The 25,894-nt window shown below is 38.9% G+C and overlaps 2 protein-coding genes across 2 annotated transcripts; both read left to right on the top strand.

Annotated features, from left to right (window-relative positions):
• The first annotated feature begins 797 nt into the window (after positions 1-797).
• flii (FLII actin remodeling protein) lies at positions 798-13,480 on the top strand. Its single transcript, XM_065255440.2, has 30 exons — positions 798-955; positions 1,811-1,921; positions 2,033-2,104; positions 2,244-2,324; positions 2,545-2,630; positions 3,342-3,503; positions 3,645-3,748; positions 3,993-4,168; positions 4,363-4,520; positions 4,594-4,678; positions 4,923-5,070; positions 6,846-6,979; positions 7,052-7,264; positions 7,412-7,591; positions 7,680-7,762; positions 7,843-7,917; positions 7,997-8,080; positions 8,162-8,333; positions 8,426-8,530; positions 8,625-8,816; positions 8,897-9,085; positions 9,202-9,341; positions 9,452-9,665; positions 10,914-11,068; positions 11,174-11,234; positions 11,363-11,491; positions 11,586-11,692; positions 11,781-11,886; positions 11,971-12,036; positions 12,164-13,480. The coding sequence occupies exons 1-30, from the start codon at positions 893-895 to the stop codon at positions 12,296-12,298; spliced, it is 3,786 nt and encodes a 1,261-aa protein (XP_065111512.2). The 5' UTR covers positions 798-892; the 3' UTR covers positions 12,299-13,480.
• A 1,391-nt stretch (positions 13,481-14,871) lies between these two features.
• znf598 (zinc finger protein 598) lies at positions 14,872-25,006 on the top strand. Its single transcript, XM_065265560.2, has 12 exons — positions 14,872-15,181; positions 15,967-16,079; positions 17,288-17,417; positions 17,495-17,706; positions 17,785-18,002; positions 18,152-18,266; positions 18,359-18,789; positions 18,868-18,952; positions 19,434-20,281; positions 20,356-20,506; positions 23,933-24,077; positions 24,202-25,006. The coding sequence occupies exons 1-12, from the start codon at positions 15,005-15,007 to the stop codon at positions 24,559-24,561; spliced, it is 2,985 nt and encodes a 994-aa protein (XP_065121632.1). The 5' UTR covers positions 14,872-15,004; the 3' UTR covers positions 24,562-25,006.
• The last annotated feature ends 888 nt before the right edge of the window (positions 25,007-25,894 follow it).

Raw genomic sequence — 25,894 nt, 5'->3', positions numbered from 1 at the left:
AGTTCACCCAAAAATGAAAACCATCAATCATTTACTTGCTCTCATTTTGTTACAAAACATTTGTGAGCCCCATTCACTTCCATAGTATTATTTTTCCTAATATGGAAGTGAATGGGGCCCAACTAAATTTGTAACAAAATGAAAGTGAGAAATGTTGACAGAATTTTTACTTTTGGTTGAGTTATCAATATAATATTTTGAGAGATTTTTTTACATTATGTAGGATGATTTTATTTAGAAAACAGTAAATTGGTTAAAAACGGGTATTGTTTCGGAATAGTGAAAATGTGTAACTTGGTATATTCACTTCCTGTATTATTGCCTCCCTATAACAACTCACTTTATTGTTTTCTAATTTTTGTAGGTCGCTTTGGATAAAAGCTGCTAATTGCCTAAATGTAAACAACAAAAAATTACTTTAGATGGGTTTTCACAGGCTGGATCACATATGTGTTTATTGCAGTGTTTCTCAACCATGGGCCTGCCTCACTAGGGGCCTCGAGATGACTTAACTTAAATATAATGACAAATTTTGTATGGATATTTATTAGTTTTATTTTTATAACACACATCTCAAGATATGTCAAGCTTTAAAATATGTAGAAATTTTAAGAAGGGTGCACTGCTTTATTGTACTATGCATGCATGAATCAAAATTTTGTATTTAACAAGACGTTTTAAGAATAATCGTATTGTTGCTCATATTTAGGGCGGGTTTATGATGAATATGAATTGTCATACTCCGGATACTGTTAGTGATTGACAGACAGTGGGCTGTACCATCTGTGCCGGGCGGGAGGGTGTGTGTGTTTGTTTCACGAGTTGCTGGTGCTGTACCAAATTCAGCTGAAACCGAAATAGTCTGCGACTGCTGCCATATCCTGAATTAGACATGGCCGCTACCGGAGTTCTCCCCTTTATCAGGGGAGTAGACTTAAGTGGAAATGACTTCAAGGTAAGTTTACTACTTTAAGTCATTTATATCTACGTTATAACGTTAGTAACTTGTTAATAATGTACTTACTTGTCTGAGGAAATGGAGATGTAAGAGCTTTAGCTTGTCACAACAGACTGAGATAAGCTAACAGTGCTAGCTGGTTAGCTGAGAGTAACACTGGGCGTTAGCTCTCGGGTTGTCAAAATGTGGTGCGGTCAATCAAGCGATGTGACAAGTAGAGGAAATAGCTGCAAGTTTGTCTGCTAAACAGCTGTGTTGGTTGTGTTAACACTAAAATGTTTGTCATTGTGTTTTTGGTGTTAGTATTAAATGAACTGCGATGCTAGCAGTGAGTGCATGTTGGGTGTTATGAAGATGTTTGTTACCTTTGGTCTCGAGGAGCTAGAAATACATAAAGGGAAATTCAGTTTTAATGTGTACTAAGAAGTGTATTTTGTTATTTGAAGCTTAAAGTGATACAATAAAGAAGTTTACATGAGTTTCTAAACCAACTGCTTGCTAAACTGTCTGCTAAGTGTGTCAGTGGACCCAGTACATTTATGTTAATCTGTGTCTGTGGATTTTCTTATATACACCCACTTAAGTCTGATCCACTCATCTCATTAAAGAGACATTAGTTGTGAGAACATAGACTTTTCTAGCTCACACTAATCTTGTTGCCATAGCAAACACACCCCAGATGATGACATCACTGTACCAGTATAGAGTTTAGATCATGCTCGTGACTAAATAAATTTAATAGGATTTTGGAGGAAATGATTTCACTGTTTCTGAATCTCTAAATCTACTAACGTATAATTTGCTTCAACAAAAACTGTAGATTTGCAATGAATTTTCTCTCTATTTAAACAGGGGGGCTATTTTCCTGAGCATGTCAAGTCTATGACCAGCTTGCGATGGCTGAAACTAAACAGAACGGGTCTTTGCTATCTTCCAGAGGAACTGGCCTCTCTACAGAAACTGGTGATGAAATATTATATGTTCATTTGAGTCACAATGTAATATTTTGCAATCCGACATTGCACTAATGTTCGAGCTGGGGTCTTTTTTCTATTTTTCTTTATGTAAAATCAGGAACATTTGTCAGTGAGTCACAACAGCCTCTCAACGCTGCATGGAGAACTGTCAAGTCTTCCCAACCTGAGGGTAAACAGTGTTGCGTAATACAGTATTTGTAGCTAATCTAAATATTTTTGCAGCTCTTTACATTTACAAGTATGATACCTGTTTAATTGTAAATATTTTTAGTGCTCGTATAAATGTTTTCAAATGCTATGTGTCATAGGCCGTGGTGGCCAGAGCAAACAACCTGAAGAACTCCGGTGTTCCTGATGATATTTTTCAGCTGGATGATCTCTCTGTGCTGGTATGTGGGGAATTATTACTCGGTTTTCAATGCTTTATTGTTTATGTTTCTCTTGGGAGGATATCGCTATGTTAAGTGCAAAATTGCAGGCATCATTTAATTATTATAAGCAGGTCTTATTGCTATTTGACCTATGTCCTAAATTACAGTAAATGCCATAAATGTGGTAAATTAAGAGACTGCTGAAGAATCTGTGTTTAGATCTTACTTTTCTTTTTAGGATCTGAGCTATAACCAACTAACTGAGATTCCAAGGGATTTGGAAAACTCCAGGAACATGTTGGTCTTAAATCTCAGTCACAATAGGTATGTCTTTGTGTTGAGATAATGTGAATACATATTAGTTTGACCACAAACAATTGAAAAGCTCCGATGTATAATTGTGTCTCACCTGTTTTCTTGTAAATGAGCATTTTTTTTTTCACTTTAATTTTTACTTTAAAGGGACACTTCACCCATTTGCATTAAGCTTTGAATGGTTAGAACCCCAGTCATGTTTTTAAATGGTCAAGCATCATTTCCTCAGTTGCCGCTCAGAGAGGAGAAATACAGATTTCAGTGTTGCACTTTCTGCTTTCAATGATGTAAAATCATCATTTTGCATCATTGAAAGAAGAAAGTCCAATATCTTTGTTGAGGGGGTGAGACTACAAACACCCATTTTCTCGGTCAAATAGGCACCAAATTCTAAATGTATGTTACATTTTGACTACAAATATGACACACTTTCATTAAAGATTAATGTTTCTACGAGTGAAATGCTCCTTTAAGCAAAATTATGTGATTATCGTATAATACCTTCTCGAGTACATTAAGTCAATATCATTCTCATTTTTGTCAGATGTGCTGTTTAGTGGCATTTGCTTCTGAGCTTTTCAATTAAAGTGCTGTATTTGTTTAACTTTAATGTGTTTTTTAAATGTTGTAGTCTGATACTGTTGTATTTTTGGTGGTATCTTACCTGTAAACTTTTGTTATCAGTGTAATCTGAAACATTTTTCTTGTGTATTTTCACAGCATTGATAACATACCAAACCAGCTGTTCATTAACCTCACTGATCTGCTCTACCTGGACCTAAGTGACAATAATTTGGACAGTTTGCCGCCTCAGATGAGACGCTTGGTCCATTTGCAGACCCTGATACTCAATAATAATCCACTTATGCATGCACAGCTCAGGTACTTCTGTAGTTAGTTTTTGTGATTTAATTGATCAGTAGAGTGCTATTTGTAGCTTTCCTGTAGTAAAATTGCAAACATTCATTACATGTGACATTATTGGATCTGACAGGAACTGGTTTGTGTGCTTTGTTTTAACAGGCAGTTACCAGCCATGGTGGCTCTTCAAACCCTCCATTTACGAAATACACAGCGTACTCAAAGTAACATGCCAACAAGTCTGGAGGGACTGACCAACCTAGCAGGTAGATATCTGGAAGGTTTCGCTGTTTCTGTTGAACAATAATTTTTGAGTTCCTTTATTTTATAACCGTGGGTAAATTCATTTTTTTTTTAGTTCAGGTATAGTAGACAATATAAATAAATAACCCACCTAATTATGTTAACTATAATATTGTTAATATAATAATCAATAAAGCTGTCATTAGTTTCTATAATTATAGGTTTATGCATAATGAATCAGTCATTGTCATTTTATACATTGTTTAGATGTGGACCTGTCCTGCAATGATCTGAGTCGGGTGCCAGAATGCTTGTATTCCCTGCCTAATCTAAAACGACTCAATCTGAGCACCAATCAGATATCAGAACTGTCGCTGTGCATAGATCAGTGGACCAAGCTCGAGACTCTCAACCTTTCAAGAAACCAACTCACATCCCTGCCGGTAAGTTCCTGTTTACCAATAAAAATAGAGGAATGTGACCGTAAACAAAAAACCTCAGGTGTAAACGTGCTTTCTTGCATGTTTATATTACATGATCCGAACTGGGATCATCATTCATTTTATTATGATGGTGTGGTTGAAGATTATTTTGCAACTAATCCTGTCTCTTTTTTACTTATTGATGCAATGTCCAGTCTGCCATTTGCAAGCTGTCCAAGCTGAAGAAGCTGTATGTGAACTCAAACAAAATTGATTTTGATGGGCTTCCATCTGGTGTGGGAAAATTGTCCAGCCTAGTGGAATTCATGGCAGCAAATAACAATTTGGAGCTCGTACCAGAGGGACTGTGCAGGTGCGAATTATCACTTTAGTTGTTTTGATTTTTTTTTTAACATGGACAGCTTTGATGCATTATCTTTTTTCAGATGTGGGAAATTGAAGAAGCTGGTCTTAAACAAGAACCGCCTTGTGACTTTACCAGAGGCCATTCATTTCTTGACTGATTTGGAGGTAAGAATTGCTTATGGAAACTTTTTTTGGCTTTTCTTGGGAAACTAAATGATTTATGACTTTATTATCTTATTTATTAGGTGAAACCAACCAGTTATTGCTTAAATGATTTGTGTCACACAAAGCGGCAAAATAATTGCTTGCCGTAAACCTTAATGAAGGTCATACGCTCGCATTAAGATTGTAATGAAATGCTTTATTAGTTGCTCAGCTGGTTGATAATAAGGTGACATTTTGCTCCTAGGTTTTGGACGTTCGTGAGAATCCAAATCTAGTCATGCCTCCAAAGCCAGTGGACAGAACGGCTGAGTGGTACAACATAGACTTCTCTTTGCAAAACCAACTACGATTGGCTGGAGCATCACCAGCCACTGTGGCAGCAGCAGGTGGAGGTAAAATTTGTATATCTTTGTTATTATAAGTTATCAAACATTTTATTTCATGCTGAATTATATGCATTGCCATGGTTACGCGCCTGGCCCGAAGTTAATTTCCGGTCTGTGTTTGTTAATCCGCCTGACTAGTAGCTAAATTGACTTCAGGAACAAATACCTTAGCGAAAATTAAGATGTTTCAGTTTTGGGTACTATTGTAAAGATGAGGGGAGAAAGCGAGCATGGATCACTACTGTGCAAAGAGAGAGTATTCATGAATATCACTCATTTGACCTTTTACGTCATTCCAGTTGCCTGCCGCCATCTTGAGGACCTACCGAGTACCAGTAGGCTACTGACAAGCATTGGCTAGCCTGCTATGATTTATGGATTTTTTATCTTTTACTCTCTATGATTATGACTAGGGATGCACCGATACCACTTTTTTGGAGTACGAGTATGAGTACGAGTACTTGCATTTCAGTACATACCGATACCAAGTACTTAATAAAAAACATGATTTAAATTTACAGGTAACAGCTTTAGTCATATAATTTAACAAAAAAACATGGGACTAGTTTTCTAGTTTGTTGTAAACTCTGCCTCTTTGGACAACACGAGGCATTAACCCCTTATACGCCACTCAAACATAGACATTTCTCAGACCGTGGTATCGATCCCAGGTATCGGGGGACTTTTAACGAGTACGAGTACTTTAGAAAATGTGGTATCGAGGCCGATACCAGTATCGGTATCGGTGCATCCCTAATTATGACGGATACAGTAAATGGCTACGAAAGACAACATTTCGCACCTTCACTGTCATGAAAAGAAACCCTACTTAAATTTTTTTTATCTTGGTTAGGGTGTGATGCCTACTCGATCCCTGATCCAGCCGCTGTCCGCTGCTACCGAACTACTACTATTTTTACAACACTAAGAAGGCACGACACAGCATGAAACTTTGCTCGAAGTATCACCTGGATCTCTACACATGAACGCGAGCATTGAGAACATTGTTTGTGTACACAGAGTTTACTAAAAATAAAGGTTTTGTACAACTGACTTTGGCTGTAATGATGTCCGCTCGTCATCTCTGCCAGACATAAAGAATCGATTTCCGAATGCGAATGAATGAATCTCATATCAGGCTCCTTTTTCAACTAGAAGGTCAATATTGTTTTTCACTTGCGACAAAACAACAAATTATCTGTGCATTTATATGGATCTATGCTTTAGGAGTTATCCATCTTTACTCTCCGCATTCAGAGATCGATACATCTTGACTGGCAAGATGGCGGCGAGCGGACGCAAAAACAACCAAAGTCAGTTGTTCAAAACCTTCTTTTTAGTAAACTCTGTGTACACAAATAATGTTCTTAATGCTCGAGTTCACGTGTAGAGACACAGGCGATACTTCGAGCAAAGTATCATGTTGTGTCAAGCCTTCTTAGTGTTGTAAAAATAGCGATTTTGATGCTCACAACATATTGAAGGCATAGCTTTTAGTTCTTTTGCGACCACGTCAGGTATTCAAAATGGCGGAAGACAAGTTTGAGATGCGAGTGACGTCAGCTGATATTCATGAATACATTAATGTTACACATTAACATTAACTTTAGCTTTTTAACTACTACAATAAGAAATAATTGGCTTTAGAGCAACTGTTTTATTAATTCTTTGCAGAAGTTTGGGCCACAAAAGCCATTTGCTTATGTTGTTGCTGCTGAAACTGTCTATATTCCAGTGTAATGCAGCTCAGAGTTATATTATAAACTTTGTGTGTCACACAGGAAATAGCCCAAGAGATCATATGGCCAGAAAAATGAGGCTGAGAAGGCGTAAGGACTCGGCCCAAGATGATCAGGCTAAACAGGTTCTGAAGGGAATGTCAGATGTGGCTCAGGAAAAGAATAAATCCATCGAGGTGAGGAAACAGATGATGGTGAATACCATTTTTCAGTAGATTGTGGTGTTCACATAAATCTTAATCTTTCAGGAGAATGGTGACTTGAAATACTCTGACCTGAAAACCAAACGTTGGGACAAGAATCTGGAGAAACCTCAGCTGGACTACTCTGAGTTCTTCTTGGAGGATGTGGGGCAGATCCCTGGCGTTACCATCTGGCAGATTGAAAACTTTGTGCCCATGCAGGTGGACGAGGCCTTCCACGGGAAGTTTTACGAGGCTGATTGTTACATTGTACTCAGGGTCAGTACTTATGTTGATCTTTTAATACTTGTTGTTGTTAATATGATCATGAATTTAATGCTTTTACTAAATTGTAATTATAATGTAGTTAACTAAACAGCATATAAATGTTTACTTCTCCATTTAATGTAATGCGTTTTAATGCAGACTTTCTTGGATGATAATGGAGCCCTGAACTGGCAGATCTTTTACTGGATCGGGCAGGATGCCACCCTTGATAAGAAAGCAGGCTCTGCAATCCATGCCGTCAATCTTCGTAATTATTTGGGTGCTGAGTGCAGGACTATCAGAGAGGAAATGGGAGACGAGAGTGAAGAATTCAATGCGGTCAGTAGAATAAACAATTCCCAGAACAAAATACAAGATCAATAAAACATTAGCCAGAATATGTTTAGTTAAACCGTGTAAATTTCAGGTGTTCGACAATGCAATTTCTTACATTGAGGGCGGAACGACCAGTGGGTTTTACACCGTAGAGGACACGCAACACCCTACCAGGTGCCCCACCAAAAAAAAAAAACACCTAAAAAAAATCTCTGAGATGACTCGCACTAATCCTGTTTATTGTTGTGTGGCAGGTTGTACAGGGTGTATGGGAAAAAGAACATCAAATTAGAATCTGTGCCCCTGAAAGCGTCCTCACTTGACCCAAGGTAATCTCTAGGTGCTCTTGTTTTTCATCGTCACATATTTGCATGGAAGTGCTCACGTCACATTTCTTTCTTTTTCCAGATTTGTCTTCCTGCTGGATGCTGGTCTTGAATTATTTGTTTGGAGAGGAGCCAATGCGACACTCGGTGGTACCACAAAAGCAAGGTAGCTAGCAAACATCACATCATTGTGTTTTATTCTCCAATATGTGGTTTAAATTTGTAACACAGCTTGTGACACTTACAGGTTATTTGCTGAAAAGATTAACAAAAATGAGCGAAAAGGTAAAGCGGAAATCACTACGTTGATGCAAAATCAAGAACCTCCGGAATTCTGGGAACCTCTGGGGGGACAGCCAGAGGAAATCAAGAAGCATGTACCAGATGACTTTTCTCCTGTCCGTCCCAAGCTGTATAAGGTCAGGGAGTTGTCTATGCTTTGTTAAAAGCTGGATTTTCTGTTTTATAATCACTACTGTGTAAAATATTTTGGACTGCTTTGTTCTCTTAGGTTGGCTTAGGTTTGGGATACCTTGAACTTCCTCAGATCAACTACAAACTGTCTGTGGAGCACAGGGATAAAATCAAACTCGACGTGGTTCCAGAAAATAGACTGGTAAGAGACATAAACTGTTTGGTGTTGTATCGAGTCTAGATTTTCAGTCCAGAATCTTTTTAATGATGTGTGAATGTTAATTCAATTGTTTTAGGTACAAGGTCTGCTGGACACTAAAGGTGTCTACATCTTAGATTGCTGGTCGGATGTATTCATCTGGATCGGCCGTAAATCTCCACGTCTAGTGAGGGCAGCTGCACTAAAGCTGGGCCAGGAGGTGTGCAGTATGCTCCATCGGCCGAAACACGCCGTGGTCATGCGTAATCTGGAGGGCACGGAGTGCCAGGTAAAATTTACAGATCTCTTTTAATTATCAACCTTTTAAATCCCTGCTGTAATACCACTTACTGATGTTATGCTCAACAGGTCTTCAAATCTAAGTTCAAAAACTGGGATGACGTGTTGAAGGTGGACTACACCAAGAACGCAGAGAGCGTAAAGCAGAAAGAGGGCTTGTCTGGAAAAGTAAAGAAGGATGCAGAGCAGAAGGACCAGATGAAAGCTGATCTAACGGCTTTGTTTCTGCCCAGGCAGCCACCCATGGCCCTTACAGAGGTGAGATATCAGCTGTCACCATTGTAGCTTTTACCTATCCGTGATATACTGAAGCAGTATGTTGTGTGTTAAACTCCATTTAAGTGTCTTTGTGGATTTGTTATGATTCCTGACAGGCGGAACAGATGATGGAAGAGTGGAACGAGGACTTGGATGGCATGGAGGGATTTGTTCTGGAGGGAAAGAAGTTTGCTCGGTTGCCAGAGGAGGAGTTCGGTCACTTTCACACTCAGGACTGCTACGTGTTTCTCTGCAGGTTGGTCGTGCTCTCTGAGTGTAAAGTCTCAGCTCAGCTGAATGATAGTTATTATAGTTTACTACGGTAACCGTCGTCATGAAATGATGGGACGTTTTCATCTCTTTTAGGTACTGGGTGCCTGTGGAGTATGAGGATGATCAAGAGAAAGATAAAGAGAAAGAGAAAGGAGAAGAAGGAGAGGATGAGGACAAACAGCCTGAAGAAGACTTTCAGTGTGTGGTTTACTTCTGGCAGGGCCGTGAGGCGTCCAACATGGGCTGGTTGACATTTACATTTAGTTTACAGAAGAAGTTTGAGAGCTTGTTTCCTGGCAAACTAGAGGTATTTAATACTAAAATAATGTATATCATGCATCTTCATTGTAATGACTTTAGTTGTCTGTGCTATGTTATATGTATCTGTAATTTATGTATGAGTCAAAGGCTCGGTTAGGTTTTTTTGTTTCAACCCGTGTTTTATTAAGGGTACCTTTTTCAGCTCCCCTAGAGTTAAACTTTTGATTTTTACCATTTTGGAATCCATTCAGCTGATCTCCGGGTCTGGCACTAGCACTTTTTGCATAGCTAAGCACAATCCATTGAATCTGTTTAGACCATTAGCTACCTTATAGTTCGGCCAAAAATGATATTAAACCCATGATTTACTCACCCCCAAGCTGTCCGAGTTGCATATGTCCATCGTTGTTCAGACAAACACATTTTCGGATATTTAAGAAAATGTTTTAGATCTTTCAGTTGATTAAATGTGAAGTTACGGGTCCACGTCCTCAAGTCCAAAAAAAGTGCGTCCATCCTTCACAAATGAAATCCAAACGGCTCCAGGATGATAAACAAAGGTCTTCTGAGGGTAATCCACGCGGTGTTGTTGTAGAAATATCCATATTTAAAACTTTATTAACGAAAATAACTACCTTCCGGTAGCGCCGCCATCTTAGTCGCGTCCGCATTCAGGATGAGAGCTTACGCAGCCTAAGGAGGCTACTCTGCTGCTGCTCTGTGCCCCCGCCCTCCGAATTTGTCATACGTCACTAAGAAAAGTGCGTACGCAACGCTAATACTCTCTCCTGAACACAGAGGAGTCTAAGATGGCGGCGCTACCGGAAGGTATTTATTTTCGTTAATAAAGTTTTAAATATGGATATTTCTACAACAACACCGCGTGGATTACCCTCAGAAGACCTTTGTTTATCATCCTGGAGCCGTTTGGATTTAATTTGTGAAGGATGGACGCACTTTTTTTGGACTTGAAGGTCTTGGACTATGGGTGGACCTCGTAACATTACATCTAATCAACTGAAAGATCTAAAACATTTTCTAAAATATCCGAAAAACGATGGACATATGCAACTCGGACAGTTTGGGGGTGAGTAAATCATGGGTTTAATATCATTTTTGGCCGAACTATCCCTTTTAAGGGGTTAAGGTTTTTATGCAACTGGTCCTGACCTTGACATTATGATGTGAGATGTTATTTTCATCTTGCACATAGTGCCCATTTTATTGGCAAGCTTCTGTAAATTTCTCAATGGGTTTTGTTTATGACATGTTTCCTGTTTTGTGTCTGTTTCAGGTTGTAAGAATGACCCAGCAGCAGGAGAACCTCAAGTTCTTGTCACACTTCAAGAGAAAGTTCATCATTCACAAAGGCAAGAGAAAGCTTAAAGTGGACAGTGTGCAACCAAGCTTATATCACATCAGGACAAATGGAAGTGCATTATGCACCAGGTACACACCATATTACTGTCTGCCTAGTATCTTCCCAGCTTAAATAAAGCAGCGGAGAAAAATGGGTTGTAACCGTATGTCATGTGTTTCTGTGTTGTATTTCAGGACTATTCAGATAGCCACAGATTCCAGTAACCTCAACTCTGAATTCTGCTTCATTTTGAAGGTAAATGCTTAATATGTTGTTCAATTTAAAATGCACATCTTTTGTTGTGAATGGTGCTATACTTGAGACCACTGCAAAGAAATCATATGTTTTGGGTGAACTGATGCTTTTAAATGCCATTTCTTTAGGTGCCATTTGAAAGTACAGACAACCAGGGAATAGTGTACACTTGGGTTGGCAGGGCAGCAGACCCTGATGAAGCTAAACTGGCAGAAGACATCATGAACACAATGTTTGATGATTCATACAGCAAACAGGTAAATATTGAAACTCTATTGTTGAAATGCAATGGAATAAGCTTATTTGTAACTGAATATAGTGAACATTTTCTTTATTTACATTTTTCTTAAGGTAATAAATGAAGGAGAGGAGCCAGAAAATTTCTTTTGGGTTGGCATCGGGTCTCAGAAGCCATACGATGAAGATGCAGAATACATGAAATACGCCAGACTGTTCAGGTGAGCATTTTAATAAAAAACAAAAAGCTTTTTACATGAATATCTACTATATTTGTATGTGATTAATGGGTGGTTCTCTACATCTCAGGTGCTCAAATGAGAAAGGTTACTTTGCTGTATCAGAGAAATGCTCAGATTTCTGCCAAGATGACCTGGCTGATGATGACATCATGCTTTTGGACAATGGAAAAGAGGTAGGGCTTCATGCCTGCAGCCAATCGCATTATTCCAACTGTGAATTTGTTACTGAAGGTTTGTTTTTCGTGTTTCCTCTGCAGGTTTACATGTGGGTTGGTACTCAGACAAGCCAAGTGGAGATTAAACTGAGCTTGAAAGCTTGTCAGGTCAGTGTCAGATTGAGCGACAGTTTTATTTTACTAAACACCTTTCCATTCGTTATTTGGTATAGATACATATATATGCCCTCATGCTTTTGTGTTCCTGCTTAAGACTGTTTTATCCTTATTTTAGGTTTATATTCAACATATGAGGTCCAAGGATGCAGAGCACCCAAGGAAACTGCGCCTGGTGCGCAAAGGCAACGAGCCCCACTGTTTCACCCGTTGTTTCCACGCCTGGAGCGCTTTCAAGACCGCACCTGCATAATTTTGCCCTGCACCACAGAGTCCGTCTGAAAACAGTACACGAGCATTACAGTTTCCGAAATCATGCGCAACACACCTTTCGTTATTAATCTGCACTGCATTATATATGTTCATTCAAGCAATTTTGAATTTTATATTTATGCATAAGTTTCAAATCAGAGGAAGAGATAGATACAGCACTTGGGTAGGTGTAACGACATGATATAAAAATGCTGTATTGTTTAAGGGATGGGATGGTTTTAAGAACATGTGTGTTCTAAGGGAGTCTAAAAATAGTTTTGGCTGCAAAATTGTTACCATTTCTGTTTACAGAAACATAATTTAGTTTTAAGACGACTCTTTATATCATTTGTATGAGCAATTCCTTATGTTTTATCGGATACCTGCATATCATATATTGACTGCTGTGATTTTCAGAAAGCACAAAACCCAGTTTACGAATTGGTGCCACTCACGCCTTTGAATGTCTAGTTCATTCCATCAGCACCTGTTTTAACCCTTTACTTTTGGGATGTTGACTCTGCCAATGCTGATGGGATAGCGAATTGCACATGAATGTTCTTTTGATAAATTATCCAAATGAGAATATACACTTTGATGCCCTCAAACTGCCCATTAGGTCCACAAACAAATACGTGTATGAGGTGTCCTGCAGCAGTTGGCATCAGCGTTAATCTCTTAAGAAAAACATAATCTGTTATTGCTATGGCTGGCAAGCTAGTAGTATTGATACCGCAGTTCTGTCATGCTTTGGTGACCTTGCATGCATTTTAAGTGGCTTTTTTATTAGCCTCAAAACAAATGTCTGCTATTTTCATCAATGACAGATTGTGCTTTTTTTAAGTTATGGTCCTGTGTATGGACTGTGTGATAGTTTTTTGAATTCTGAATATTTGTTGAACTTGGACAGGGAAATAAGTTTAGCCAAGAAAATAAATATTATTATTTTAATTATGCTTATCAAAATTTCTTGTGGATATCATAAAAGGGATTGGTAAAGGTAAATAGATATTTGCAGTTGACGGTTAGCCACCCTATTATGTTTGTTTTGTCACAGCAGCTTTTTAGTCTGCATATATATAAATGTATTTCTATGTGTACAAATATTTTCTGCCACTGATTTCACCTGCAGATGCTCTATTTATGTATTTTGTATTGAATAAAGTTTCATCGCACAACTGTATGACTATAGTATTTGTCATTGTTCAACTATATGATTTATTATTTTCCAAAGAAGATTTATGTTTGAAATGCACTTTACTATTGTTCTTTGGATGATTCTTAGTATTTATATATAGTATACCATATAGCACTTGTTGTTATATAATAATATGTCATGTAAAAGTATCTGAATCTAACTACAATATATCTGGCAAATATATCAATATATATATATATATATATATATATATATATATATATCGATATATTTTATACATCAATATATTTTCAGACAGTAAATTGAATAAAAGATAGCTGCAGATTTATTTTACATTTATTTTTACATGAGAAAGGGAACAGAAAGCTGTGTGCTAACTTTATTGTTTAATGTTTTTTATAATATGCTTTTTATTATTGGGTGTAATATTTACTATTACTAAATGTATTACTTAATATATAATTGTATTTTATATTACTTTTATAATTTTTAATTAAAACTACACATTCCTAAAAACGTGAAGTTTTAATAATTTAGTTTCACATACAAGGTTTCTCACATTTCTTAGACTGTTTTTTTTTATATATATATATATTTCTTAGACTGTAAAAAGATGGACTTTGTGTACGTGACGTCATCCATAGAGTTCTGAAGATCGCGGATATCTGAAAATGGGTAAAAAGGCGGGACGTGGGTGAAACTGAGGTGACCACGCCCGCCTAGCTCGACTCTAGTGACAGCAGTGGCTGTTCAACCGTCACTCAAGTGGTCACGCCCTTAATTATGCAGAACTTTAAGACTTAATATAATTTAAGTGGATGAGTTACAAAAAAATTCACCCCGCCCCCCCCCCCCCTCACAGTTGTTATGAAGTGCAAAATTATATATACAGACCAAAAACACTTTTTGTACCAGGCTGTAAACATATTTTTCTCTGCTCTAAAGATGGCCATTTTAACATGGAGGTCTATGGGAATGGAGTCCTTTTTGAAGCAACCCTCTTGCGACCAGTCGATGAATTGCAGTTTAAAGGTTGCCCCTTGGTTTTAGCTGGTTTTGCTGGTGTAGCCAGCTGATCTAGCTGTGTTTTGGCCACTCTTTAAGATGGTCTAGCTAGTTGGACTTAGCTGGTCAGGTGGGAAGACCAGCTGACCCACCAGCTTTGCCAGGCTGGGAGGACCAGCTAAAATTAACTTGTGCTGGTCTTGGCTGTATTTTTCATTAGGGAAAGAAATTTTCACACAAAACAATTTGGAAATTTAAAAGTCTAAAGACTATTTGATTTTGTATACAATATATAGAATAATTAGCAAATAACAAATTGCTGCTTTTATTTTAAAACATTCCAGTTACGTCTCCTGTGTCATAATAAAAGTTCTTCCTGTAAACTGTGCGCTACTCACTACCCACAATGCTCTGTGCTGAACGATTACGTAGGATCGCGCTTCAGCCGGCCTCACTGCCTGTACTGTCGTTTACAACCCGTTCAGAACCACACGAATTATACAGAGAAAACTAAAGCACCAAAAACATCAAGTTAATTTAAACATGATGCAGTCCACCCATAAGAAAGACGCGGAGAACACCTGTGTGCTGTGTTGCCAGGACATCGACATATTCGCGGTGGGGAAATGCGATCACCCGGTGTGTTACCGATGCTCCACCAAGATGCGGGTGCTGTGCGAGCAGAACTACTGCGCCGTCTGCCGGGAACAGCTCGACAAGGTGCCGCCGCCTCTCTATTAGCAACTGAGCGCAGGCCTCGGCTGATATACTTGACATTTTCTTAGCAAGCTAACGCTAAACTAGTTGACTAACCTTGGCTAAGCGACAAACCTTCTGTAGATATAGCTTTGCCATAAAACGGTAGCTTAGATTGAGTGTTAGTTAGCTTCACAAGTCATGTGAAGTTTGGGTTGTCAGCACGTGTTATTTTATAAAGTTGACTTTGGTTGGTTGTCCAATTGGTTATGGACAAAGATGAATACATAGAAGTTGAGTGGAAACTGGTTTGGTTTAGTGTGACAGCGGTGATTCAATGTCTTACATTGAGTCACGTTTGTGACAACAGGTTCATTTGTTTGTCACGTCCTTCAGAGTTTAGTTTTAGTTTGCCTGTTGGGATGGATATAACATATAAATCATAAATCTTTTGCTAATCAAAATTGAGTATATTAAGCTTTAAATATATTTTCAGCGTAGATAAGAGGAATGTAAAGAAAAGCGACTAGATAAGCGTAAATTTGGGACAGGTCAGCAGTACTGTGCTTAAGATAACTCTCTGACAGGTTGTCAATGTGTGACGTCATATTGACAGAGTGACTCATGTCTAATCAATCATTAATTAAACCACTCTGTTTTAGCGATTAACATTATGTAATTCATACAGCTTTTGTTTTACTGCACACTGGCAACTCAACTTGTACATTGTCGTTTAATGTTCATGCAGGTTTCTTACAGGTCATTACTCTGGTGTGTGTAATATATGAGTTATATTTGTTTTCTTTCAGGTGGTCTTTGTAAAGAAACCTGTACCATTTGCCGCTCTAAACATTCATCAGTATCAGATTGAAAAGAAATATGATGTATATTTTGAAGATGGAAAGATCTATGCGCAATTCAGGTACATCATGGTTTTGATTTTTCAGTAGGGGCTTTAAGTAGGGATGCACCTATTTTTATTTTATTTGTTTTACGAAGTTGCAGATACAGTTTTCACAAAAAACTATTGGCTGATATTGTTAAAAATCTTTGCCATGCTACCCCCCTCTTGATATTTCTCCAGAACACTTGTTCTGATAATTTATCAGATACTATGAAAAAAAGACTTTTTTTCATACTACTTTTATTCAGTGTTGAGCGATCACTCACATGATTTGTTGTCATTTTTTTGTCTACAGACTATAGTTTTTACAGATTTGTTCAACAGACATTATATTCAGTGCCTTTACACAATTGATTAATAGTAATCTGTTAAAACAACCTTAATCATGATATTTTAATATAAGGTCTGCATAACAACTAATCACAACTAATCGCTTGCAGAATAGAAGTTTTTGTTTATATAATATATGTTTATTTGTGTGTGTGTATATAATAATTATGTATATATAAATAAACACACATGCATCTATAATATTCAGAGAAAATGTGTGTATATATATTAAGTTTTCATATTTATATATAATATAATAATGTAAATGCACATGTAAATATTTCTTAAATGTGTGTATTTATATATACACACAATTATTCTACACAATACACACACATATATGATGTAAACAAAAACTTTTATTCTGCAAATGATTAGTTGTTATGCAGCCCTATTTAATATAAATTATTTTGCTCTGAAATAGAGCTGCAACAACTAATCGAATAGTCGTTCATATTCAATATCAAACTAGTTTGGTCTGTGACGTCACTTTCCCACCATCCCACTGCAAGAGCACAAACTCTTTATATATTTATATGTTTATATAGCACAGAGCAGCGTTACATGATCACAAGAGAAAGTGCGATGATTGACAGGACTATGGCGGAGGCAAAGAAGCAGTGTTTGTTAATAAAAGTTTCATTTCTTTGTTTAGTATGAGTAACCTTGTCTTTGTTGGGAGCAGGTGTGCCTGATTTTATAACCAAGCAGCTCTCAATCTGCAATGGGGTGTGTGCAAGTGATGTCACAGACCAAACTAATCGATAACACATTTGTTGAACACTATTTTCTTTGTCGAATAATATTGATTATTCGATTAGTTGTTGCACCTCTAATTAGAAATTTCAAAAACGTATTATTCATAAGCTATTTTTCATCTTTTATACCAAATGCAGGAAGATTTTGTTAAATGAATGTCCTCAATGCCCAGAAGGTAAAGTGTTTTCTAAATTCGAAGAGTTAGAGCATCACATGCGGAAACAACACGAGCTCTTCTGCTGCAAGTTATGTGCTAAGCACCTTAAGGTAGTGTGTGCTTTCTTGACTTAAATTGGTGTGTTTGCACATGATCGCATGTAATAATTAGTTTGTTCTACGTACAGATATTCTCGTACGAGCGCAAATGGTACAATCGAAAAGAACTGGCACGTCATCGGCTGCAAGGGGACCCGGATGACACCTCGCATCGTGGGCATCCCCTTTGTAAATTCTGCGACGACCGATATCTGGATAACGATGAGCTTCTGAAGCACCTCCGGCGAGATCACTACTTTTGCCATTTCTGTGATGCGGATGGCGCTCAGGAGTACTACAGGTAGAAGATCACAGTCAGCAAGCACTACTGTCACTTATCCTTAAGTACTGAATTGAAAGGTGTCGTGTCTTCCCGCAGTGACTACCAGTACCTCAGTGAGCACTTCAGAGAGAGCCATTATCTGTGTGAGGAGGGCCGCTGTAGCACGGAGCAGTTCACTCATGCTTTCCGCACAGAGATTGACTACAAGGCTCACAAAGCCGCAGCCCACAGCAAAAGCAGGGCTGAGGCACGGCAGAATCGGCAGATTGACATACAGTTCACCTATGCGCCAAGACAACAGCGAAGGAATGACGGTAAAGCAGAATTTGCTCTTTTTAATCAACCTTATCCTGTTCTGAAAGGGTTAAAACCGAACTCTGCAGGACAGGATTGGGGACCCCAGATTTGTATTTAGCAGCACAGATAAGATCCTAAGTCAAGTGCATCTGAATCTCTTTTCAAGGTATGCATGGTGGTGAAGACTATGAGGAAGTGGATCGCTTTAACAGGCAGGGGAGGCCAGGAAGAGGACGAGGCCCAGGCGGACTCCAGAATGTACGAAGCTGGAGATATACTAGGTAGGCCCTGATCAGTTCAGTGTCATCAGCTGTACGCTAATGTTGTTATTATTATTGAGCTTAATGAAGACTTATCAAGCTGTTGTCTGCAGAGATGAAGAGGACAGAGAAATGGCCGCTGCTTTAAGAGCCTCAATGGCCAGCCGATTCCAAGAGGAGAGAGGCCATGTGCAGGACCGTGGCCATGTGCAGGACCGTGGCCATGTGCAGGACCGTGGCCATGTGCAGGACCGTGGCCATGTGCAGGACCGTGGCCATGTGCAGGACCGTGGCCATGTGCAGGACCGGGGCCATGTGCAGGACCGTGGCCATGTGCAGGACCGTGGCCATGTGCAGGACCGGGGCCATGTGCAGGACCGGGGCCATGTGCAGGACCGGGGCCATGTGCAGGACCGGGGCCATGTGCAGGACCGGGGCCATGTGCAGGACAGAAATGGCCACAAGCCAAGAAAAGAAGAAAAGGTGGAATCAGATGAGATGAGAAATAACAGGGGCATGGTGAAGCCTCCAAATGAAATGCAAGGTATGACAACAAAAAATATGGTGTATTGTGTTATTTTTTTTAATTTTTTTACTGAATGAAGTTGTGTGTCTATTTCAGCTCGATCAATGAAGAGTAATCCACCCTTGCCTGGTGAGGACTTCCCAGTTTTAGGGGCACCTGCACCTCCTGTCCCCATTCAAAGGTGTGTTTGTGCTGTTAATGATGGTGGTTGTTTATCTTATTTTATTAAAGAGAGGAGTGCTATTAGTTTTCTAAGCGATCAGTCTTCTTAGTCAGTATCTAGGGACCACAATGTTTTAAAGACTTAAAGTCCCAATGAAATCAAAATGGACTAGTAAGTCTAGTAACAATTACTTTTTAATGCAATATTGCAGTGTTTATTATAAACAATTTATTTGTTCAAAATCTGAAAAATTTACTTCCACCCTCTTGTGTCGAACATCTTGCATTCCATTTCTGAATAAAATACCTACTTTTCTACATCTAGTTAAGCACTATGAAAAACACAAGCCACGCCCACTATTTTCCTCACATGATATTCTGTTTCTTTAGGAAATGCATCACAACGCAGAAGTAAAGTCAATTGTGACTTCTGGTTCACCAGGTCTTTAAATGTTGAGTTTTATTGTATTTACAAATGAACAATATCATGTCTTTTGCAGCGCCATCAAACCAACTCCTGTCTCACTGAAGGAAGATGACTTTCCAACCCTCTCTGGTGCCGTAGCTTCTGCTCCAATGACGCCTGCATACACAAACCAACCCAGGAAACATTCATCCTTTCAAGAGGAGGACTTTCCTGCATTGGTCTCCAAGATTAAAACCGTAAAGCCGCAGGCGAACAGCAAATCAGCGTGGTCTCAGGCAGGAAGCAAACCTGTGGTGGTTCCCAATAAACCTGTGGTTCTGCCGACCAAAACAACCCCTGGTGTCTCCTCGTCCATACTGTCCGCCAGTGACCCACCCCCAAGTGCAACTGTCCCTCAGCCCCTCACCGCCTCATCATCTCGCCGAAAAAAGAAGCTCACCCCAGCAGAATCCAACAAAGCTAAAGTAAGATGTCCGTCTTCCTCCGACGATGAAGATCCCAAGAACAGTAAAACAACCCAGGAGATTCGAGCAGTTCCTACCATGCTTGACATTTCCACTCTGCTAACAGTGAAAGGTGGCTCATCTCAGTCAAATCCCAAAACCAATAATAAGAAGAAGAAGCAGGCAACGACATCATCACCTGGGACTCCTTTGCATACTGCTGAGTCGGTGTGTAAGATAGCTCATAAAGAAAACGTCCCTGAAACGAAGCCACCAGATACCAGTTTCACCAAAGTTCCAACAGCCTCCAAAACAAACTCATTTATGAATGGGCATATGGAGAAGCCAACCGAAGCACTATCTTGTACCTCAATTTCTGCAAATATTCCTTCTCCTGTAAAGCAGCCAGCAACTGACCAAGAACCTTTACCCAAGGAAGAAGATTTTCCAGCTCTTATCTCAAATAAACCTCCACCTGGTAAGTGAGCTCCAATCCTAGAAGAAGCCACATCCAGTTGACATTGCTCACAACTAAATCCTTATGTTTTCTAGGCTTTAAAAGCGCATTTCCCTTGAAGAGCACTCAGAGTGCGCTGCCTCCTCCTCCTGGACTCGTACCTGTGGTCAGCAAACCTCCACCAGGATTTACTGGCATCCCGCTCAACAGTAATGTGGTCGAACCAACAATGCCTGCTGTTAACAGGTTGGAAAACTTGCGTGCATTGTTAAAACATTTTAGGGACAGTAACTGGTGTTATTCCACTTTTAATTTCTGCTTTACACTTCAGGGTTTCCCGCAGAAAATGTGTTAGTCAAGGTGGTAGGGTTGGATGGGTGGGCGGGACCAAGGGCGTGGCAATCAAAGGGGCGGGGCGTATGCGTCTTGATGAAAATTAAAATATTTTAATAAATAAATAAATAAAATATTTATTTTTAAAACACTCAAATAAAACTTAATTTTGAAGAAACTATGACAAAAAATGAACACATACTAGATTATTAAGTAAGGGATAATGTAGAGGCAGCCGGTAGTTATTGGGAAATAAGCCCCGACAGTGTGATCAGGACCCGACGCGAAGCGGAGGGTCTTGTATCACACTGAAGGGGCTTATTTCCCAATAACTACCGGCTGCCTCTACATTATCCCGCTTATTACACGGCTACTTGCCACTTAAAAAAAAACTGGTCATGAATATGAATTTGAAACATTTTATTGGCATATTTGTTTTAAATTAACATTTATATCCTTCCGCGAAACTTTGCACAGATGCATAAAATGATCGTAATCCCTTATTAAGATCCTCTGCTTCATACTTGTCTGTCTCCATTTTTGTTTTGTTTTAGCCAGTCTTTGAGAAGTTTTAATGCCCATTCTGTTTTTTTTTTGGTGTTGGCTTCGTAGCTGTCATGCTCTATTTTGTCAAGTTCAGTCTCAGTAAGCTCTCTGTGTCTTGTCGCTGTTCGTTCTTCTATCCACTGTTTAAATGTTTTGTTTTTTCCGTACATGTTAAAATGAATGTCAAAATGTTCCAGTGTTTGTCACAAGATGGCGCCAAACAGTAATCTTTATTGATCTTTATATGGCGCGGAGCGATTTTACTCGTACAAGTAGTCCGGCTATGCGTTATTATTTTGGAGCGGTTATTATTTGAAAAGAACGAACCTGCAAATGTCTCAACTGACCAATCAGAATCAAGCATTCCAGAGAGCCGTGTAATAATGAATTTTAATGTTTTTAACAGATACCTCTAATGCAGGGGTGGGGAACCCTGGTCCTGGAGGGCCACTGTCCTGCAGAGTTTTGTTCCAACCCTAATTAAACACACCTGAAAAATCAAATTAAAGTCTTCAGGATCACTTGGAAATGAAATTCAGGTGTGTTTGATTAGGGTTGGAACTAAACTCTGCAGGACAGTGGCCCTCCAGGACCCATGGGTTCCCCACTCCTGCTCTAATGGGAATAGCTGCGTTATGAAGTGAAACTAAAGGGTTAATAAACACAAACTAAAGCAGATGTTGTAGATCGTCTTGCGAACGATGATAGATTGCGCAAAAATGGTAAAAACTGATTATTTCCCACTATTAATTACATTATCTTAAAAGAGTGTAACTGTAGCATGTAAATAATGCACATGTATTAAGTGAGCAAGAGCGCTCAACAATTATATCTAATCAACAGGTACGTGAAACCTTAGCAGGTTGCTCAAACAACAAAATCACCAGCTAACTTAATTTAAATTTGCAAGAATTATAGACTAATACAATAACAGGCTTGAATAACCCCAAAACATAAGTTCACTTACAGTTCTCACGGACACGTGTTTTATCAACTGGCTATCCTCCAGACATGACGGAGCAAGTCTCATCTCATTTCGGCCGTGTGGTGTGCGTGCACGATCGCGGTGTGAAGCACGTCCGCGCTATTATCTAAGATGTTTTATCAACTGGCTAGTTATCCTCCAGACAGTGACGGTCCGGACCACCTCTTTCTCATTTCGGCTGTGTGGCGCGCGTCCCCGCATGCGGTGTGATGCGCGTACGCGCTATTCTCCGAGATGAACTTGACGGCCTTTTGGGCAGCGAATTTTTTTTGGACAAGTTAGTTAAGGCGGTAGGGTTTCCAATCTTAGGCGGGCCGCCTTAACTTAAATATGCTGCGGGAAACCCTCCACTTGATAGATAGAAGTTGTAGGGCAATGTTGTTTTTTCAGTACAACTAATAGAGATGTGAATGCTACAAATTTCAATATGAAGTCATAAGTTGTTTGAACAAGTTGTTAGTGTTAAAATATAATGTATATATAAAAAAGTATATTAACACAACTGAACAAGTAAATGGACTATATAATTATAATATAACCTTTAATTGTATGAAACTAGCAGAGTCCTCATAGGAAAGGCTCTATACATTTGCAAATCCCAGACATAGTATAATGTGCAGATAGGGTAATAAGTGTGCAAGTGTCGAGTTCATGGGATCCACCAATTGTGTTGAGCTGCTGTTTATAAAAGTTTCTTTCTTTAAAGGGCACCTATTATGGCCATTTTTGTCTCAGGTATGTCTCGGGTGTGGCCAGAATGTGTCTGTGAAGTTTCAGCTGAAAATACCCCACAGATTATTTGTTATATCATGTCCAAAATGCCCTTATTTGGGTGGGAGCAGAAAATGCGCTGGTCTTGTGTCTGTACCCTTAAATGCAAATGAGCTACTGCTACTCACTCCCTTACCAAAAAAGACACTAAGCACTTTCAGTTAAAATAGATCTGATTTCTGTGATTACAACTTGCTGAGTGCAGAAACTATGATAATGCCGAACTGTCATTCGGTGTTAATGGGGGGGGCTTTATCAGTGTGACATCACATTGATAAGAGAATCAAAGCTGCATGTCTAATGAGACTGCTTTGGTTTAATGAAATTAAAAAAGTAGTGGGTGGATTTTTTTTTATTGTAGGGTGGTTTTGTTCCTACCCTATCTCTCAGCAAGTCTTGTTATTGTCACAAAATATTTGATTAATTTATTTGTGTTTTTCATGCCACTGGAGCACAAATTTCTATAAATAGTTTTTTGTGTCTGGCACAACTTTCTTTTTTGTGTCTTTTTTTTTTAAATCGTTGGTTGGGGTTGGGGTTAGAGTCGGGGTTTGCATTAGGATGTAATTTTATTCGTTGGTTTCTACAAGTTATTCTCGCCTGGAGTTGGTGTTAGAGTTGGGGTTTGGATGTCGCAGAAAGTGATTCTAACCCCAACCCCATGCGACAATGGTAAAAAAAACAGGAAAAACTATATATAATATAAAATGACACGATAAAGAAAGTCGTGCCACAGACACGAAAAACTATTTATAGAAATTTGTGCTGGGTGACACGAACAAGGCATTCGTGCTTGAAAATTGCGTCAATGAAACGAATACATTAATCAAAAATATTTTGTGACTATAAAACAAATTTTCATGAGATTAGTTTGTTTTAAACACACATTTATGTCTAAACACCTTTTTTTTTTGCACAATAGGTGGCCTTTAAAATAAATGCTAAAAAATTTGCTTCATTTATTTATGTGTCCCAGTGCTAATTTAGTATGCACATAAAGCATTTATCATTAAGCATTGTGTTTTCTGTCATTTTAGGCCGACACCTGCTATTGGATCCTACCTCGTACCTGAAAATTTCCAGCAGAGGAACATGGACCTCATTCAGTCTATTAAGAATTTCCTTCAGAATGATGAGACCAAGTTCAATGAGTTTAAAAACTATTCGGGCCAGTTTAGACAGGTAACTATCAAAGATATCAAAAATGCATACTTTACTCACAATTTCATAAAAGTCTTATGATTATTAACCAAATATTTGTACACACCAGTCAGTGATCAGACACAAACTCTTTCTTCTTAACCAGGGTGTAATACCTGCTGTCCAGTACTACAAAAGCTGCCAGGAATTGCTGGGCGAGAATTTCAACAGGGTCTTCAATGAGCTGCTGGTTCTCCTCCCAGACACTCGTAAGCAACAGGAGCTCCTCACTGCCCATGCAGACTTTAAAGCCCTTGAGAAACAACAGCAAGTCTCAAAGCCCAAGAAAAACAAAAAGAAAGCCTGGCAGACAGGCAACACCAGCAACAGCCAAGATCTGGACTGCCAAGTATGTCCCACCTGCAAACAGGTTGTGGCATTGAAGGACTTCAACGCCCATAAGACCCTGCACATCAGCGACGATGACTTTCCCTCTCTACAGGCCATAAGCAAGATTATCAGTTAGCCATCAGTACGTGAACGTCTACAGCTCAGTCACACAAGATCTGGTGCTTCACCAGGGAAAAAGATGCTTAACAAGTCAAAGGAGCAGCACTGATGTTTACTTGGATTGTTCGGTTAGGTTGAAAGTTTTGATGCGCACCTTTTTTGAAGCAAAAAGATCATGAAGATCTTGTACTGTTAGAGGTGCGAGTGAGACTGAGTTTAATCTACTTGAATGATTGAGTTATAACGTTAATACCTGTGCCACTCCAGTCCTTCCTCAACTTGTTTTTCATCAGGTTTTTCTAATGCTGTTAGCATGCTCATTTGATTTTTTACATTTTGTCAGGTTGGCTGCCTTTGAAAAAATAACTTATTTCGAAACATACCTGCCGGTGGGTTGAAACTTGTTCGTTTCTCATTTCTGCTTACATCTACAGTACATAAAAATAAACGGTTAATATATAGATTCTTTTCTTAGAGTAAGGTACAGCAGTCAATGTCAAGTGCACATTTTTGAATGTCAGTGCTTAAATGCTTTACAATTAAACAATCAAGCCAGGGAACAAAATTTACAACTCAATACACTCCTTAGGGGCACATACAATTGTCTGATTTTTTTCATACATCGTTCTAGATTTTTGCACTGCTATACATCTAATGATATAAATATCAGGGTTGCTTTTTCTCATCTCTTGCAGTTACTGATAACTGGGCCATACCACTGTAGTCATAAACTTGAGATGTTTCAGTTCATTTCGGTTTAACTAATGCTAGTAAAACTTCAGCTTCTGATAAAAGGTGACCCTGTTATTTGTGACCCTGGACCCTTAAGTAGCTTAGGTATATTAGTAGCAATAGCCAACAATACATTATATGGGTCAAAATAATAGATTTTTCTTTTATGCCAAAAATCAGGATATTAAAGAAACACGCCCAGATTTTGGGAATTTAGCTTCTTCACCATATCTCCCAGAGTTAGATAAGTCCAAACATACCTTTCTCATATACGTTCGTGCTGTAACTCTCTCTGACGCAGCCCCCGCTAACTTAGCTTAGCACAAAGACTGGAAGTGAATGGCTCCAGCTAGCAAACTGCTCACAATAAGTGACAAAATAACGCGAACATTTTCCTATTTATGTGTTGTGATTTGTATAGTCACACTTTTAACCGTATACATACTGGGAACTATATTCTCAGAAGGCAAAGCACTGCTGCTTGGGCAGAGTGATTTGTTCGCAGCACCCGAGAAGCCCCCTGGTGAGGAGCAGAGAGTTCAGTCAGAGTTGTGCAAAAAGTTATGAATAAGCTAAATTCCCAAAATGTGGGTGTGTTCCTTTAAGTAAAGATTATG

This window comes from Paramisgurnus dabryanus, chromosome 3 (genome assembly GCF_030506205.2).
Source record: "Paramisgurnus dabryanus chromosome 3, PD_genome_1.1, whole genome shotgun sequence".
NCBI classification, from domain to species: Eukaryota; Metazoa; Chordata; class Actinopteri; order Cypriniformes; family Cobitidae; genus Paramisgurnus; species Paramisgurnus dabryanus.
This window is presented reverse-complemented; position numbering and strand designations above follow the sequence as displayed.

Coding starts and splice junctions, on each gene's coding strand:
- znf598 (XM_065265560.2), top strand. CDS start 15,005: ATGATGCAGTCCACCCATAAGAAAGACGCGGAGAACACCTGTGTGCTG. Junction 17,418..17,494: donor TATGTGCTAAGCACCTTAAG/GTAGTGTGTGCT, acceptor TTCTACGTACAG/ATATTCTCGTACGAGCGCAA. Junction 20,507..23,932: donor ACAATGCCTGCTGTTAACAG/GTTGGAAAACTT, acceptor CTGTCATTTTAG/GCCGACACCTGCTATTGGAT.
- flii (XM_065255440.2), top strand. CDS start 893: ATGGCCGCTACCGGAGTTCTCCCCTTTATCAGGGGAGTAGACTTAAGT. Junction 956..1,810: donor TAAGTGGAAATGACTTCAAG/GTAAGTTTACTA, acceptor CTATTTAAACAG/GGGGGCTATTTTCCTGAGCA. Junction 2,325..2,544: donor TGGATGATCTCTCTGTGCTG/GTATGTGGGGAA, acceptor TTTTCTTTTTAG/GATCTGAGCTATAACCAACT.